Below are 20,161 nucleotides of genomic sequence, written 5' to 3' on the forward strand. Positions count from 1 at the left end.
GGATTCGTAAAAGAGTCGCGAAATTATTGCAAACATAATTTTCGAGTACCGATACAGTAAATGATATGATAAGGTCCACGTTTCCTAACTCAGAATATTACAACCTGCTGAAAAATCTTGCCTCTTCATCCTCAGGCTACTGCATAAATAACACAAGCTATACTCACTAAACAAAATTTGCGAGCTCCTTATAGAGCCCATAGCAAGTAGCCAAAAATTAATTCAGACTTCTATGTATCCTCCCTCAATTAAACTGACCCACAGAAAAATAAAAACCTCATCTCCTTTAAGCTCGTAGAGTGACAATAGCCCAAGAATGGAACCGAGCCAAAAGACTGACCCTAGATATAATGTACACGACGTGTTCCGGAAATCGGCATAAATAAAGCGATATTTACAAGAAGAGACGCGATGGTACAGATTCCTATCGCCTGTAATTAACTGTGTAAGAGGCTAACCCAGCGTTGGGATCGATGTTGGATGCTGGACGACCTTGAGGCCCGCGTTGAAGCGTCGAGACAGGATACGTGGATCGTTGCTGTTGTACCTGATAGTGCGGTTGAATCTGGGATTGATACTGCGGTCGATATGCAGCTGGTTGATATTGCGGGCTGGGCTGATACTGCACTTGTGGGGGAGGCCTGGAGGAACAAAGTATGCCAGTTAATTCCATCGTTTAGTGCTAGCTAGCTAGGTTCCGAGTAGCCGCGAGTTGAGCAAGGTACGTTCCTTGCACTTTAGAGCGGGATTCACTTGACATTTAGGCGGCGGAGTTTTTACGCGCGTATCTTGATGTCAGGGGAAATTTCCTATGCAATTAATGGAAGACCGCGGTGTTCGTTTTTGAAGCTATCGTTGCGGGGAGATTATTTTATAAGCAGATTTTTAGACAACAGGAACGTCGAAATTATGTTTGTTACAAGATGTATTTATTAGTTGCCAAAATGTCTAAAATTCGCAGTAAGATGTGTCTGACTTGGGACTTATTCTACTGTCATCGTGCATTAAGTCAGATACAGCGAATTCAGTAGAATAAGTTCCTGCAATATACGGCCTTCATTAACTACAATAGGAAGTCATTTCAAGCAAACCCTCTTATCAAAATCAACACACATCGAAGAGAATAGAATCTTCAATTTTCTTCTCTCATCTCAAGCGAAATGTTAAATTAATTAACGTCGCTCACCTTGGTGGATTGTATACCGGTGCAGGAAGTGGTCTCGGTGTACTGTAGGCCAGTGGTTGGCGAGGAACAGGTTCATATCTTTCTCCATTGGTGAACCGAGGGTCAGTGTAGTAAACAGTAGGATCTTCTCGGTACTGGCCGTCGTCATCGGGTTCATTTGGATTAGCAATGCTGTTGCCAGTCAAGGTTGGCGGAGGCACGTTGATTCCAGGTCCAACTGGCTCGAATCCTCGCCTGGAAGCTCCGTATTCGATCTCGCGAATGCTTCCAGTGTCGTCTACGAACCCATATTTTCCATACACTTCGCCAGTTGGATATTTCGACTCGATTTTGTAGGAACCGTCTGCTGCCTCGTATCCATAACTGTAACTACCGTCTTCATTGTGCCTAAAAATGGAAATAATCAATTAGAGTCAGTCAATTGAGTAGATTGAGATGGACAGAGCTGGACTGAGCTAGGTAGTAGCCTTAAAAGTTTCTTTAGGTCTCTACAATTTTTTCTGAATTGTTTTGCCACGCATTATCCTTTTCCTTGTTCGTATAATGATCTGTTTTGTGGTTTACATAATGATTTATCGAAGTTTTTATGCGAGGCGTGCTGTCTGCGCAAAAATAATAGCAATATGTTAATCTGAGTTGGAGCAGATAGGAAGTGCTAGTTTTTATTCTTTTTAAGTATCGATAAGTAAGGCCCTGAGAGTTATAAATAGTAGACTGATCACAAAGTGAATAAAAAATATTGTCTGTTTTGAATTGGAATATTGAATTTAATTTTCTTTTAAAATTGCATAGTTTTATTCTAAACGAGATGAAATTTCCACTTAATTATATTAGTGTCGCCCACGGGTGTCCCAAGAGAAATTACAAAAGCGCATATGCATGGGACGACGCGATGCATACAGTAATCGTCCGTCATTGCGGAATCGAATAAAACTATAGGTGTACCCTTGAAATTGCAGACAAACGGACTTGCTTTTGAAATTACATACTCTTACACCTACTTCGAGGGTTAAATGCGGTTTTCGCAGCCGCCTATTGCCTCAAGACCTATCTGCATAAATTATTGCATATTGCTGTAACACTTTCCCGTGAAGAATTCATTCTCACATATTATTTCAAATATTCAAACTTCCAAATTTGGAAATATTCAAATTTTCAAATATTCAACTTTCCAAATATTCACCTTTTCAAATATTCACCTTTTCAAATATTCACCTTTTCAAATATTCAAATTTTCAAATTTTCAAATTTTCAAAATTTCAAATATTTAAATATTCAAATTTTGAAATATTCAAATTTCTGACTTTCCAAACTTTCATATATTCAGATTTCCAATCTTTCAGACCTTCGAATATTCCAATTTCCAACTCTTCAGTAGTAGTTTCACTTCTAAGCAAGACCATGTATGCAGTCAAAGTGATAAATGGAAATATTAAAATCGATCTTAGAAGGAAATTAAGTAACGAGGCGGAAGTATAAGGTGCATTGTTGCGTTGCACATTGGAGAATGGTTACTTACTTGTTTATCTGCTTCAAAATAGGCACCGGCGTGGTCACGGGGTATTGGTTGTGCTGGGCGAGCGCAAGGCCAGCGCAAAATAAGAGAGACAGCACCTGGTGACACGGGTTTGCATAAAATAGTTGGCACGCGAGTAACAGTTGACTTTCCAATAACCTCGTGCACAATGAACGATAGCTTGCAACCGTGATTGCGCGGTTGACATTCTTTCCTATGTCGAATCGCGACTCTTATTTTTGCACCGAAGAAAAGTCCTTGTCGCCAGGTTGACGAACGATGTTTTTTAACTACTTTATCCTTATGCATATTGAGCAAAGAATTTAGATGCATTCTTGGCGCAATAGAGTCACAATTCGTGTTATGCAAAATTTCCACAAAATCTGAGGAGCGAACTAATAGCGTCCTAAACCGTGAAGGTAAGAGAGCAGAAAAAGCTAAGCCTCTGTTACCTTTACAGTTAATGGAGAATACTAGCTGAAGTTCAGGTGGAAAAATGAGGAATTAGTGGTTAAATGTGAATATAATTTCGTGGTCAAGCTTGTTCGAGTGGAAAAAGTGTAACAGTGATATTGAAATGACCTAGTTTCCCTCAGTATGGTTAAAATAATTATTACACAAATAATTAATTAAAAATTAAATCTTAGAGCCAAATAGAAAATTAATAAGTTAAAAAACACTGATTTAAAGATGCAACTACTGCAATAATATTTTAATAAACACAGATACAGTTTACGAAACTGTTAGTAGAAGATTCCACTGTTACAGACAAACCAAAGAAAAAAGCTGACAGAAAACCACAGGTACCATCACACTTCCCACACCCCCAAATCACCATAAACAGTCAACTTTCATAACACAAAATTATCTTACACCAAACTATACTCAAACTTAACACTAACTCCGACAAGAAAAATAGATCAAAAGAAACACTTGCCGTGACTTAAAAATAATAAAAGACTAAAGAATGCTACTCCAAGTCACTTAAAAATTCCAAAAGGCAAGAGGTACCTGTCTAAATAACAAAAGAATGCACGATCACGTTCCCAGTCCCATCATCCCCCCAAATTAGCCACTATCAGACACACTTATCAACGAAAGAGGAAAAGGAATACTCACGGGAAGACGCATGTCTCGTCGTTGATGAGGCAGACGCGATTGTGTTATAGGATCGCGTTACACCGATCGCGAGTCAACTTATATAGGTCCCCTTGGGGAGCGGCGGGGCCCGCCCATGGGCCCGACCACCGCCTCAGCATCGCGCGGCCTAAGTACGCGAGTTCACCGCACCGAACTTTGAAAATTTCTAACTCGACAATTTTCATTCACCGTCGAGCGTGACACGTCTCCGGTTTTCGATGATCTGTTGCATAAGAGTAACATAACGTCAGGAAACTCGCGGCTTCGCTGAAGCGTCCTGAAAAGCAATAGCGTCGTCCATAATTGGGTCCATGGCTGGGCCCCCGCTGTTTGTGAACCGTGAACACTTTCTTTAGATGGGAACCTTGCTTCAAGTGATTCTGATGCGTACTTTATACATTAGGTGCAAATTGCAGGGTCTCTCAAGAGTGATGGAGGAGGAGGATTTCTTTTTTTATGGGAAATTACATTTTTGAAGGGGAATTAGTTTTGCTAATTTTAGCAGTGTGCTTTGATTTTTATTTTTATTCTTACTTATAACTGCATCTGTGGTATTCTGAAATATTCTTTTGCAAAAAGTTGACCAATTGGACATCGAGGATTATGTAACAGATTTGATATACCAGTAAAATTTATATTGATGGTGAAACTTTGGTTTTTGTGATTGACGAATGCATGATAATCACGGTGGTTGCAGTCAAGGGAAAGCCCTTGAGCGAACGTGCACACAGGTTTATGCTTTCCAGAAACATGATTCTGCAAGGTGATCTTCTGGAGGATACATATCTTTTTTTTTACATAAAAGTAAGCTTTGCTCGTTGTATTCTTCATCCAAGATATTGAAAATTGAGACCCTCTTCTGTGTATTAAAAACGTAATATTTTAAAAGTCTAATTTTTAATCCTTAAGTATTTCTACTTCAGTTTTATAATCCTATTTTCGATTCTGAAATATTACTAGACTATCTCATTCGCTAAAATTAATTATGATGTAAATGACGACGATAGAAGAGTTTAGCCTGTGATTATTCTGTAAAATGTATGGACTATTATGGGTATAATCATAGAAATCGTAGTTTAATCGAGAACTGGAGGATCATATATAAGAGAACTTCTTGACATTTATCGTGATAGCAATAAGGGCAGCATAAGGCTCAACAGAGTGAAATATACACTGCTGTGGCGATCTTGCAACCGAACTGCTCGATTCGTGAGAATCAATTTCTGTACAAACAGCTTTCACGTTTAGGCATATCTTTTGGAACGATACTTTCAGATTACACAATACCCCCTGAGTTTTTGCATCATTTAGACCTGGAAGAGTTTTCTTTATAAGAAGAAATGTTACGATGAAGTTGTAATACATAATTTTTTTTGTGGATAAATGCATTTCTTCCAGTGACAGCAATTACGAAGTAGAATTATTTGAGGACATTAAATAGATTTTATTTTACATAGGAAGTAACAGTATCGTTTTTAGTTTTCGTATTTTATGATACAAATTTTTAATCGACTTTTCAAATAGTCTCCAAAATATTTTCTGAATACCTTCTTTAATATTTTTTAATTCGTGTAACAAATGAAGAAATAAACTTTGCAGAATTAAAAATTATTCAATGAAAATCTCGACCATGATCACTACCGTGAAAATCATGAATAAGACATTCGAGCTGCCAGTCGATTCTCGATTGAAAATCGCTGGGCAATTCGCAAGCGATCATGATCGAAATGCGTTCGTCACAATTGTCACGGAGGCATCTGTGGAGCGCAGTTGCAGTGAAAGTAAGAAAGGACAGTGCTCTGGAATTTGTATTCACGGAATGATAAACAGGGCGGACGTTCTTACGATCGAATTGTGGTGTCTCCTGCTTGTTGTCAAACTGACAGACACATTTCCAATTATGCAACTTGTTCACGTACGACGGAGTTGAAAATGAAAAGTTGCATTTACGAGAATGCAACAGGTATACTTCATTTTTCTGAAGTCTACTATAAATAATTAGGTTGATCGGAAAAATGATTCTGTTAGATATATCAGAGAGAATTACTTGTCTGACAGGCGGAAAATAGTTACAGAAAGCCATTGAGAAGTAAAGTAGCTTTAATGATAACGAGTTCAGTTTTTATTAAAAGTTTGAAAAAATTTCTGGATCAATTTAACACATTTTTTGTAAGCAAACAGTATTGATTACTTATTCTGGTAAAAAAATTCTAGTAAAAGAGTTAAGACAAAGTGGTTACCGTTTCACTGTGCTGCTATTGCATCAGCTTCTCAGATTCCTTTCTGTGCCTTAAATACGGTAGATCTTAATTATAATAAGAATTACACTGTTGCAACAGAGTTACAATGATGGTGTCGTTTTCATTGTACGTAAATGTTTAATGAAAGGCGTGATCCGTTTATAAAAAAATTTTTAGTGGGATTTCTGATTGTTAAAATTCATAAAGTTTCTGCCGATAAAAGTGTAAATAATACTTCTATTTTTTTAATTTCATTTTTATATTTTTATTAATTTAGTAATGTTAATATTGGTGAACAGGTGAGGGAAAATAGTGACAGAACTCAGTCGGTTACTGTGAACGAAGTTCCTCTGAACACCGAAAGGTAACGACACTTTATATTGGTTAGCGACTTTCACTTCACGCCTGACCATAGATTACTTATTCTACTTGGATGTATAAACTGAAACGAGTAAGAGGAGACAAACATATATGGAATAAAAACAATTTCAGGATTGAATTAGGGTTGCCAAATCTTCTCAAAAATTTTCTAAACCCCATAGGAATATTAACATTTCTTCGAAATCTTTAAATAAGTCAAAATTATTTACTCAATGTAGATAATTAAGAATTCCTTTTTCAAGTTATGCTTCTTTTACTCGAAAACATTTTTGTAATCGTTTCCCATAACTTTTCTTACAATCCCTCGGCCATTTCCAGCATTATTTACTTCCTCCTTTTATGATTCCCCTTTCTAATCTCTACCATCACATTCTACATACCTGTAACTCCTTCTCTCAATCAACTCCCCCTTCGAGCTCGCCAAAAATAATGAAACAAACGTTCCTCCACCAACAGAGCCCAAAGTCGTGTTAAACATGCCCTGTCGACGCATGGGGAACCCTTGGCGCCGCAGGAGATGACAAACGATAAGACAAACTGTGCCCGATAAGGGGTCGCGATGGCACACCGCTGCAGTTACTTTAATTGACTCGTCCAGGCCCTTAATCAAGAAATAAAAAACCCTCGAAACGCGCAGATGCCGTGACTCTCGAGGATTAATCCACTTCTCCTCTCTTTTCCTCCTCCTCGCTTCTCTCGCCTGGGTCAATTCACAAATCTCGATTAGGGGGCTATTCAGCCTCGAGCAGGCGTTCTCTCGTTCGTCGTATGATATACGAAATTGAAGCGTCGCATAAAACAGATTAAGGGGATGCACAATGAAAGGACAATTATCGGCGGCGTCGTGCATTTCGCCTATATTATTCGCGCGTATTCGAGGCGCGTGTATTTCTTTTGGTGGGCCAGGCCACGGCGAGGCAGTAAACGTCAAGCTGTCGGTCGTGCTAAAAAGTTAAGCGGTCGTGGTATGCGGTTAGGGGCACGTTTCGGGAGTGGGTGTCGTCCGAAGGAGAAAGAAAAAAAGGACAAACGACTGCTCGAAACTTTTTTACGACGCGACTCCCTTCCAGCGTTTCTTCCATCGAGGGAAACTTGCAGGGCTCGATGCTCTGTGCACGTACAGTATCCGCCAAAAGTGCCTTGTTTTGGTGATACATTTTGAGAGAGAGCTGCCTGATGCGTTTGAGACACGTAAATTTAGCGAGGTAGGGGACCACAGATTCACCAGGCTAAAGTTCAAAGGGTCTTACAATGCTCTCAAGTTGCTATTCAGTGAAATTGTCACATACTTCGTAAAGTCTAGGATCTTATCTGACGCTCAGAATATTAATCTTATTCTGTCATTAGATCATGCATTTCTCGTGGACATTGAATTCGAAAGCACTGAGGAAATTTTGGTCACCCTAGTTAACTTTTTGATATACTACACTTACTTTCCCTTCTAGTATTTCTCGAATTTCTTCCCCTTCTATTTTCTCATTCCTAGCAGCAAGTAATCGAGTCATGATTAAATGATCTATGCACTCTACCCACCCTCTTCCATTTATCGCCATTCAATCATCAGCGTTTGCAGACGCACTGTATCATCCACGTACCAAGTGCCGCGTAAATAATGAAAATTTCTGAGTGCGGGGTTATTATCAAGAACACAGCTCAATGATAATGCTAACCCATGGAACAGCGATGGACGGGGCTAGCTCTCGAATCAAAGATGAATCAGAGCGTTGGCGTTGGATCGCGCAACCGGTTCGATTTCCCTCGAATTATTTCGTACTGTATATCATCGCAGAAAGCCAATTATTGTTCGATATAGCGCTCTCATATCGCGATCAAATTGCACCTGCAATTGAATGCAGCTAAATCGAGGCACGAACGAACGCGCCTTTGTCCAGTCGATGGTAAATCAGTGGCTCGATGGCTCGAATGCGTGCCAGATCGTGATAATTAAGAATCCTTCGGTAACTATAAAAGACGTTATTGTACAGTTCAAAGTTAGGGTCGAATGAATGTATCTTTATCATTCGTGTTCCGTTTTAATGATGGGATCTGGCGACTAAAGGAAAGTTTTGAGAAGAGGCGTTTGAGTGGTCTTCAATTTTAATATTGAACTTCTCTCAATAAGTAGAGATGAGAAATATGAAGTACTCGATTAAGAAATTAGAATATTTAAAAATTTTCAAATTGAAATATTTGAAAATTTGAAAATCGAATATTCTGTGCGTACTATGCATCAGTTGCGTGTACAAAACTGCAGTCAACAGTATCCCAAACGTTTTCGTCGCACATCCTCTCTGCAATGTAAGCATTCCAGTTCCCATTACATTCATGGAATGAATATAAACAACATTACTTAAACGGGATACTCGTTTTCCCCTAATGGTCCTCTTAGGTGTCCCATAATGAGGGTGCCTACCTCGCTAAAGTTCTTAGAGCGATAGTGCATTCAGAGATCTAGGCAGCGGATGAGCAGGGGTACCTCGACAGTATTGAAGTTACTGAAAAGCTAACAGTCTCATATTTTCGCGAGGTACTTGCCATGCGAATGGAAATTTTGCGCCGTAGCCAATTGGAACGTATCTTACGGGTAGTAATGCGACGAGCAATAGCACAGGTGGGCTGATCATTTCCCATATCTGATTGGGCCTTGGAGCACAGGCTAAATTGACAAGGGTTTAAGGTACAATGAAGTACCCGGATTAAAATTATGGAGGGGAAACTGTTGGAATAGCCACGGTCAAGGTTAGAAAAATCGTGGTGGTATCGTTTCAATGCCTACGCAACTATCGTGGAACTCATTTGAACTTGCTGTTGAAGGAATTAAGACGTGATAATTGGATTAACGTTGATCTGTGAACGAATTTCATCATTAATTATCGAATTAATGTAATAACGTGGGCAGACGTAATATCTGAAACCCACTTTTGTGGAGACACTTTGCGATTCAGCTTGAAATTTAAATATCATCGTGATCGAAACTTCAAGAGAAGGTCCAAAGGTTTCAGCAAGAGTCTGCGGGATTGCCAATGCCAATGTCTCCTGGAAATATTAATCATATTATTAGTTCCACTGAATTCCTAACGAAATCATGAGAATCGTGCTGCTCGCCACGTATGAGTACATCGATATTCAATGACACTTTCCCTTGTAGGCGGATCGGCTGGTTGAATCTTTAGTCAGGGTCAGAAAATTTCAGTAGGATAATTCCTGATGATTCAGCGGGGTTCGCTAGTGGATAAGATATAATATCAGGTCTGTCATTGCAGACTGTCTAATGCGTCGATTTAATCTCCACAAATTGCAGGAAAGCTGACATATAAAATATATATACTTCATGCACGTGGTAAGGTATGCAAAAAATGCAGTCGCATGACGTATATATTCGCGAATGTAAGGCAATAAGACGTATACGAGGAAACAGACACTATGGTGGGCTTAATGGCGACAAGGGAACGAGTTGTCGGATAGGTTTGTTGGCTATTTGTCCATCTCAAATGCGAGGCGAGACTCATGTCGCTGAATATTCATGAGCTCCACTGGCTTTTCGTAAACGAAACTTTCTCGGATAATCGAGTTACTTCGGTCTCGTGCACTGAATATTCGGGAAGGACGTAGTTCCCTTCGCCGATCGGGATTTTAGATTTCGCGTCGGCCTTGATACTTTTAGGAGCTATGAACGCAGATTGAATCTCCCGTCTTACAGCTTTGTTCACCATTGAGATGGTATCAGGATCGTATTATTTGAATATAAATATAGAGGCGAGCAAGTTCAAGACGTTTTGCAGTGGGTTGTGAAAACAGGAACAGATTCAAATAAATTAGGGAAATTATATTTATTGGAGAAGAACCATAAAGAAGTTAAAGAAGCTAGAAGCTAAACAGAGAAGTTAAAATGATTAGGTGTATTGCATACCTCAAGCTCAACGTGAAATTAATGTCTAAGATTGTGTAAAATGTAAGAGAGGCAGGGAGAGCCAGGAAGATTGTGAAGGAATAAAAGTTTGAATCGAATTCAGGAGGGTCAGAAATGTTAGCTAGGATCAGGCATAAGCCAAAATAAGTCTCCAAAATTTTATAAAGACAGGGAGAGCCAGGGAGAGCCAAGATGTACTAAACAAAGCATTCACGAAACACAAAAGTCGTTCACAAAAACTGTAAGAAGATTGAAAATGATTGCAGCACACAAGATTACATAAATCAAAGGAAACAATTAAAAATATCTGCTCATAAAAGAATTACCCAAGGACCCTGCTAATCTGGCAGCAGATAGACACATCACACGATACAAGGTATCCCCAAATACCTACCACCTCGAAATTTCCGAGAAAGGGGGATCCCGCCAGGAAAGTGTATCGTGTCTGAGCGCATTATGCAAATGGAGCAGCAGTCAGCTTCGTTCGACCTAGCAGGACTTTGAAAAACCATCAGTGCCTCGATATATCAGAAATTCGACCCACGAAGGGGGCAGGGGACAGGCTGCTGTCGACGGGGTGTAAGCACCGGTTGACCTTGCGAAAAATGCAGATCTCGTCGTGGCTCTTTCCGGCCCCGACAAACGACGCCACGAATTATACGGACCATCAGCATCAGAAACTGGATCGTCGATTTCCCTACTCGATGGTATCCTTCGAACGACGTGTTAATTTTCGGGCGATGTCCGCGACGACGGGACGGAAAAATGCGAGGAATTTCGTCCGCCAGTGTGTTTATTCGATCGCACAGTGTATTCCTTCCACGATGTGATGCGCCACTTGCAGTCGGTTGGGCGACTCGGAAGAATGCAAGACAACAGGCTTTCGCGTAAATATCGACGCGACAATGATGCGTTTCTATACGACTTTTCCTCGTTAACGGTCGAATTGGCGAGTCAGAGTTGTGCCACGCGTTTGGGAGAAATTTGAAACCTTTACTATCATTGGATATTGGATTCTGTATGAATAGTGTAGAATTTCGATTAATGAGCTCAACACTAAACTCAAATCCCTTGACTACTAATTTTATTATTTTCAGTAGATTATTATTCATTCATAACTTTAGTTTCAATCGATGTTATATTGCTTTTCACTTTTTTACTGTAACTTGGGTACACTGATTTCTCAAAGTTTTCCAAATATTAAATTTGTGGAACTTGAAATTGTAACAAATAGCTGTTCATCAATTACCAAGCAGAAAGCTCAGTCTCGGGGTAAATTACCCCACACGATGGGGCATCAATCTCCAATGTTCCTTCAAGTGGCATAAATTAGTAGCAAAGGCAGCACCGCAGTTCAACAACTCCAACGACATACTTGGCACATTAACTACCGCCGCCCCAGGCTCTTTCAGTTATTAATATTCTGTTAAACGGACGAACCAACGAATTGTGAATATTCATGACCCCTGATCGACGCCTGTCGACAACCAGCGCGCTCCCAAGTCACATAATGAATCGGGCTGCTGGAATTCCGGCTGCGTTGTGGCCATTAATCGAACCTGATGTGTCGATATTTATCGATCCTGCGCGAGAACATCGTGTCTCATTGATCATGCCCCAGCATGGACGAGGCTGGCCCCTGCTGGACTTCCTTGTGTTGGGAAGCGACTTTCGAGGTTCATTTTTCAATTCGACTTTCGAAACAGTAGAACACTGTGATAAGAATGTGGGATTCATAAGTTATATCGTTCGACACGGGGCCTGCTGTTCAAGCTCTGGTATTCGAACTGACTGGATTTTAATGGTACCTTCTTGTTTTTTAGTCATTTTGATACATTTATCACGATATTGCTACAACGTTGCATTTTCTGTTTATGGAGTACGATTGTACGTATAAGATGTTCGATGACATGTGTCAGAAATTTTAAAGGATGATTCTACATGATAAAATAAAACGAGAATGAAGACAGAAAAATTATCATATAATAATACCTAAAATAAGTGTGAATGTGTCTGACTTGAGACTTATTCTACTGCTGGTGTGTATTACTTAGGTCAGAGAGTAAAATCAGTAGAATATGCCATGAGTCAGACATAGGAAAAATCAATAAAATATGTCTTGAATCAAACAGATCAAAATCAGTAGAATATGCCATGAGTCAGACATAGTAAAAATCACTAAAACATGCCCTGAATCAAACAGATCAAAATCAGTAGAATATGTTCCGAGTCAGACATAGAAAAATCAGTAGAATATGCCCCAAGTCAGACGTAGAAAAATCAGTAGAATATGCCCCAAGTCAGACATTTTAAACATTCTCAAAAGAATTATCTCTTAAAATTTCACACCCTTTACAAACAAATGACCTATCTCTACCTGAGTCTACAATTTCATGAATAACCTACCCTGAAATTGCAACGTGATAACGTGAGTTATTTATTTTACATTTGCATTTCTTTGATACTCATGCCAAAAAAATCGACAGACTATTTTCCGAACAAGCTCTAAAATCTCCGTGTTTAAGAATGTTGTAAATCAGCCTGGCGAGGCGGAAGAATACCGATATCATTAATTTTGGCGACTTCGGCTGGAAATAATTAATGATGCACGGTTGCCGCGGTACAATAAGGCCTGAATTTATAACATGGGGAACTTAAACCGTTTCAGCTCGTAAGTGGACTTGAATTGAATGCTGTTCGGTGGAGGCAAAGGAATTTGAAATTTTTGTCGAAATTCACCAAGAAAATTTTAATAAGCGGTTTCCAGGGCGCTCCAAGGCCAGTCATATGTCTTCTCGTTCATAAATACTGTAGTCAGGAATATTTTATTCTTAGCGAAAGGCAGTTGATCTTGTTTCTTGGTCAAATTTTGTTGGAATTTTACAGTTAGATTTCTGATCGTTGCTTTAATTTTCTCTTCTTTAATAAGAAGAATTAATTCTTTAATAAGCTATTAATATGCGAACGTCCGAAGAAAATTTTCAACTAACTTAAAGAATATTTTAATCTCTAGTAACGCATTAAAAACATACGAAAGCGGCCTAAAAAAAGGAGTGCAAAATAATCCTCTTTGAAACCTTCTCAAACGTCGTTTACCTCTTCCAGTACTTACCGTCCATTCGAAAGTATAAAATGCAACGCAAAGCTTTCACAGATGATATCTCGTTTAATGTACCATCGCTGGATCGCTCGATCCCTGAATTACGTGCACCGTAAGCCCACTAAGAGGACCTCGCAGCTCGAATCCACCGAAATATCAAATTTCATCGATGCGATAATAATCCTGTCGTATTTTAGCCGAAACGATGGCCGTAATATACATTCGTGAGCAGAGGAAACGCAGCGCGGCCGGTTCGTCTCCTTATAAATATCACCCTCCAATCTCGATGTCAATCTCTGATGGTAGCACGCTACCGTCTTACGTGTGTCCACGAAAACGACGAAAACAGATCAGATACTCCCTTCCATCTCTTGCACGGTGATTCGATTAATTATGCAGAAAGAACAGTCATAACGGAACTATGAAACGCGATAGCCCTAAAGTTAACTGCGTCGTAAAATAAAGTATTTTGTCCCAGTTTAGAGTGAACATAAAGATTTAATATGTAGACAGTGTTTTTTAATCGACCCAATAGTCCACACTACTGTGCAGATATTTTAAGATTAGAGACGTAAAACTAGAAATTAAGTAGTTTGACGTCAGCAGATATCTCGAAGTCAGTACTGTTACATTAACCATAGTCCCAGTTCAATTATAAATATGCAAAGTGGCGTGTTCTAGGTCTTAACACTCATAATACAGGAATTGTCTCGTAATTCAAGGTGTATGATAAGAGCGTTCGTAACGATGGTGAAAACGGAAATACTGATTTTATTCGATCGAATTTTCGTCGATTTTTCCAGCCATCTGTCCTTGTGACGTCAAACTTTTGACGACCTGAAGCGGAATTTCTTACGTCATGCGTTTAAAATGTAACGCAACCGTTGTGTACGTGAATTCTCGCGCGTTAATTTCCTTTGGCCTCGAACGACCTTCTTTGACCTCGAGTTCGAACGGATTAACGATCATTTCCATGGCCTATGAATCAGGAAAGTGAGGAAACTGTTTCTCTATAGTTTGATTTTGTGAAAGGGATTTGCGTGACTATTTTAGGATCGTTTCCTCGAAAGGCAAGGATGAACGCCTTGAGAACCTCGTCGATCAATGGTAGTCTAGTAATTCGATATACTTTCTAATAGCTTCAGAAATTACTAGTTAGAACAGTTCTATTTTAAGAAGTCATCAGAAATTATTCAGATCCACGTTGGTTATGTGTGAATTTCAATTATACGGATTTTTCATTTTGAAAAATCATCGTCTTCTGATCACAATTAACTCGAACGACACTGTCACAGCAGACGTGGTAGAATCGTAACAAAGGTGAAACGCCAGTTCCGCCAACACCATTTCCCAACAGTCGATTTAATTTTAGTTCCGTCCGTTTCAATGACATCATGTAACCGCCTTGGTGACCGCGCGAAGTCAACAATAATTATAGATTCGAAATGGTTTGCAGTAATCGCAGCTGCACCGGTTCTGCAAGTATGTATAATAATCTCGTTCGATGCAGTCCAACAAAACGGAATTAATCCACAATGATGCATGGACATTCTTTTATACTGGAGCCTTGCTGAATATTCAGGATTCGTAAGAATGGAATGCCTGATTAAATACATACTTGCAAATGAGTATTTCCTGTTCGAGACTGCAGTGCAAAGTGCACTCTAAATTAGGAAACACGGAAAATCTAATTAAAAAATAATCTCTACGCTGAAGTAGGTATTAGGTTGAGTCAGTAAGTTTGAACGTCACTGTATCTTTATTTTTTCATGGTTACTGTATTGTGGTACAATTAACAAAGTAGTGCAGAATTTTTTTGTATGAAACTACGTAGATATTAAACTTTTTCCTTAATTTCGTCAGATGAAGGATTCTTTCGCATGATCTAATAATCTTGGGCAATAGTCTGGAACAGAAATCTCTGAAATTGGTGAGATGATATTCCCTGGCTAATATGAATCATGGTTACGAAGCAGTCGTGAATGAAATCGTGGGAATCACGTAGCTTTCAGCGACATTTCAGATACAGACGAAATTGAATAATTAAGCGATCTCTGTCCGAGGTTCGAAAATTGCGGTAGGCAATGATTCGATGATTCAGAGGATGAGGCTGCCAATATTGCTAATGAAACATCTTCCTTGTGGTCGTTGACATTCTTGGTGCGTCGGTGACTTTAACAGATTTGTAATAAATTATGTCTTCTGGATTCTCTCTGAAGAAGAAGACTCAAATATTTAATTCACGCTTACATACCCAATGCAGCTGTATTTCTGTTATCGATCGAGAACTGTCCATTCCTGGGTAACGTGCATATGCACATGAGAGTGCATGCGTCATAGATCTGCACTCGCGGGAACTGGATACGTTTGAACTATGACTCAAGTCCAGACCAATTGTAGGTGAATAATCCCTTCTCTAATATAAACAAAATTAATTACGAATTCTTGTGCAAAATATAACATCTTTTTATTCTAATTTTTACTTGTATTCTTCGAATAAAATAACTACCTCGAAACACCTTGTTTCTTCACAAACTAGTTTCAAGTCGATTATACTCCAAATCGGTGCAAGATTAATACCAATCGGTTAGTATTATCAAGAAATCAGCCACGAATCTATTTCGGCGTGACTGTACCAGTAGAAATCGCACGAAAAAGGCGACGTAGTCCAATCCATTAAAGGAACTCCCAACAGGCAGTCGTTATTTCCACCGTTTGTGATCACGCTTAGATAGTCGATCGTAAGCAAAAAGAAAAGAAGTGAGAACTGCGTTCCATCGTGGCAACCAGTAGCCAAATCTGCTACGAAAGGACAAAACAGAAAAGAGAAAAGCGAGAAATAGGAAAGACGCAGCGGCGAATTTACTACGTTCGTTTAAATAAAATCCAGTGACGTTTACAATGGCTCGGTTTAGTGGAGTGGAAAGGCCAGGTAAAAAAGTATCGCCAACCCTTTTAGAGGCAATTTGGTTCTCGAATAGAACGAAATATAAGGGGGATGACTTATAGCGATGAATGTGGATAAGAAACACTATTTCTTGCAAAATGTCTTTGGTCCTTTATTCCTCCCTTCAATGGCTGTGTTTAGCTAAATAGCCTCTTAAGCAGGAAACTATTACATGAATCATTCTTGAGATGCTGGAATGAAGCAACTTTTCAGAAAATATATGAGGGGATTTGTACTTTGATGTCAAAATTAATGGGGAATTAATTTGGGTATTGTTGCGAAGACTTTAGGATAATAAGAATGTTTGCATTGTTTAGCAGTGTTTTCATCTCTAAATTTAACTGCAGCTTTATTTCATTAAATTTTGATAAATAATCATATTTAGAAGAAAGAATTCCTAAGGTTTGACACCATCTTCCTGCTCCTTCTCGTTTCCCAGAAATTCCCCATGAAACATATTTAAAAGCTTCAAAAAACTTAAAAAAAAGTTTGGAAATCGCCAGCTTCAAACTAGGCACGAAATTTTGAGACGCTTTGCGTTCGTTGCACTCGATAACGGTTTTCGAAATTTCGATCACCGACAAAGGAGTGTCCATTAATGTCCCGCTAACAAAGGGAGGCTTATCTCTTTTCACAGCGGTAGCAAAAACTTGTCACGACAAAATTGGACAAATCCAGAGCGATTAAGGAAGAAGTGATATTACAAGAGACGCCTTGCTCCTCCTTTTGACACTGGAATGCACTTTGGTAGATCGAAAGCGATAGACTATAAACATGTCTCTCAGGAGCTGTGAAAAATAAAGGAACGTCCTTCTTCGCCTTTTATCCGAAATGCAGAGTTTAATGTTTGCAAATTAGAGTCGCAGCCGGTGGCCAAGTAGCCTGATTGCCATCGTGTTCGAAGGAAAATGATAACAAGCGTGATGTATCGAAACAAGTCCTCAGGGCGAGGAATTTTAATGACGCTGCTTGAAAATCGGTACAATCGCTGCATCCCAAGGGTATTTTAAGAATCATCTCGACTTTCCACTTTGATGATCAGATCGATGTCAATTAGCTAAAAGAAATAAAGAACCAAGTACCAACTTCAGGACCTCTAAATAGAACCTCACAAACCATATTATCAATCTTTCGAAACAAAGTACACTACACGTTCCTTATCAACCCCAGGAAGACAGATAAAGACATGTTCCCTCCCATGTAAATAAATTTCACTCTCAATTATTATTAACGATCCGTCCCCAATTCGCTATCATTACACTCATAATGTAACGTTCAGTCCCTCGTAATTTATGAACTCGTCCTTCATTTAATTGGACACAACACGTCTGGCTCCCCCTTTTCCATCTTCAAACATTTTCCAATCGGAATCCACGAGTACCGACTCCCAGCATCGACGATCGCCTATTAAAATTCCCTTAGAATCGTGAGCACCCACTGAACCCGATCGCATCCCCGTCTCTGTCCTCCCCTTGACACCCAAAGCGCATCGAGGCGCGCTGGATCGCGCAACGTTAAATTCTCCCTTTATCTGCATTGCTCAGATGCCAGGTTCGCTTCTCTCCTTCGGCGCGTTTGCTCGCGCTGGAATTCCGCGACGAACGCGTCCGCTTATATTGGAGGTCAGCCGCGACCTAGGCATATCTGGCTGCATTGTTCCATCGGGCACAGCATTGTTTCGTTGCGCTGGTCAAACGAGGGGTCAACGCCGCGCGACCTGGCCATCCTGGATGCATATCTCCGAGACAGCAGTGCACGCGCTTCCCCCTCGGCGACTCTCGAGAAAAAGAAAATCCTCGACCTCCCTCTTCGCTCGCCTCCTCCTCGTCCTCCCCTCACCCGTATTTTGAGGATAACATCGGCGGACTTTTGTCCGGCACGGTGCACTTTCCGATATAATGAATGCATTACGCCGCGCGCGCTATCAGCGGGCAATAAATCGTGGGTCGGCGCGCGGACGAAGGCACCGACACGCCGCGTCGCGAATATTACAGGTTGGCTGCCGTGTGTCGGAGATAAAGGTTCGAAGGACACCAGCGGTGGGCGTTTGCTTGACTTTTTCTCTGCCCGCCTCTTTTCTCCCCCCTGACCCTCCCTTATTTATTTATTTATCGCGCTTGTTAATCTGTCCGCTGGATGATTTCTTGATCGAATCCCCTTGAGAACTCTGGAGGCAGGCGGCAGGCTCTGTGACTGGGTTCCTGGTGTCGGTCTGGGCGGTGTATTTGGGAAAGCGGAGATAAAGGATCGAGGTTTGAGGATCTTGAGCGAGGGATGCAGGCAGAGGTTGCTGATGATGGGTTTGATTAGGAGAATGGGGATGGGTTGTTGGCTGGGTGTTCAATTTTTTTAATATCCTTCCTTCTTTCTGAAAATGTAAATTCTATGTTCTAGATCTCAATTAGAGCTTCAGCTCGAATTTTTTGGGAATGTAACTTAGGTCGTCTTGTCTTACAGCAGCAGATATATGCGCCTGCGTGGTCTGGCGTTCCCAGAGACTTCGATGCCCGATCGCGAACGAATTCGAGCCAGAAAGGAGGGGTTAGTCGTGACGTGAAAAACTGGCAGGATCCTTGCGCTCTTAACTTGACGAAGGTCGTGCCGCTCGTACGCAAGGTCGGTTATTCATCCATGCTCATTGCACAAGGATTTCATTAAATTGCTTTGTATTCCCCAATAGTCATCGGGGCAACAGTCTATCGCATGGTCAGTCGAAATACCAGAACGGTTCCGTGGCTGATTTCGAAGAACTGACGTGGTCGTATCATCCACATGAGAAATCGAGCCGCAGAGAATTAAGCTAAGGTTGTTCGTTTCACCGTTCTTCTTTTTGTACCAATTAGTGATATTCGTTCTCTGTGGATATATGAGTCGAGATCGTCTTTGCAGGTTTTATGAGACGAAATCATTTTTGAGAAGATTTACGATTTTTTTTGCAACGGATAGGATGGCGGAGGATTGAGTTCCTTGATATAAAAAAATTGCAACAAGATGGAGTGATGCATCGTTCAATTTTATTTCAACCGTCTTCAGTTGCACCGGTTTAAACATTTCATTTTTTTCTTTAGTTTTTCTTTGACCAGGGGAGATCGAATTTATGCCTGTAATAAAAGCTCGGATCATGTTCGCGGGAGGTTCCACTCTGCGAAAACATCTTTGCACGACCTTCCGGGGACACTTTGTATGTTTAAATTCGCGGTTTTATGACTTTTTGGGGAGACAAGGTGAATCAGCTTTTATGCTCTTGCAATATTGTTACCCCTCTCTTTAAAAGATACGGAGAAAGCTAGTCAAAATGATCACTAATTTCTAATTATTTCTCCAAATTTCAATCTTCAGTGACTGCTCCTTAAAGCTTACCCAATTTTTACTCCATCGCTGCACAAAATTATCACTCCATAAATCCCTATCTATTTTATTCGCCAGCTGAGTCCACAGAAGAGCAATAGAAAAATGGCATCAAAAATGGTCACGGCACAGCCACGATAACTAGTCGTTTTTCATTCCCAAACAGAGCTGCAGAAAAATAGCCACGAACCCACGGCCTGACCTAATATATTCTGCACGCGCAGCCGCAATTAACCACCTTGGATCAGTCTGGGACACGGACATGTAGCCGCGGCAAAAGGAGGCACAAAAGCTCTCGAAAACTCTGTTAACCGTATCGCAGGCAATTTACTCGTTCGTGGCTCGCAGAACCGTGATAGATTATACGAAAAGACGGACATTAAGGGCACGTGG

General features: G+C 40.3%; 1 protein-coding gene across 1 annotated transcript; it reads right to left on the reverse strand.

The window, feature by feature from the left end:
* Positions 1–424: 424 nt before the first annotated feature.
* Cpr27 (cuticular protein 27) lies at positions 425–3,833 on the reverse strand. Its single transcript, XM_076383326.1, has 4 exons — positions 3,822–3,833; positions 2,706–2,800; positions 1,187–1,573; positions 425–641 (listed from the first exon to the last, which is right to left on the reverse strand). The coding sequence occupies exons 1-4, from the start codon at positions 3,831–3,833 to the stop codon at positions 425–427; spliced, it is 711 nt and encodes a 236-aa protein (XP_076239441.1).
* Between the last annotated feature and the right edge of the window lie 16,328 nt (positions 3,834–20,161).

This window comes from Calliopsis andreniformis, chromosome 8 (genome assembly GCF_051401765.1).
Source record: "Calliopsis andreniformis isolate RMS-2024a chromosome 8, iyCalAndr_principal, whole genome shotgun sequence".
NCBI classification, from domain to species: Eukaryota; Metazoa; Arthropoda; class Insecta; order Hymenoptera; family Andrenidae; genus Calliopsis; species Calliopsis andreniformis.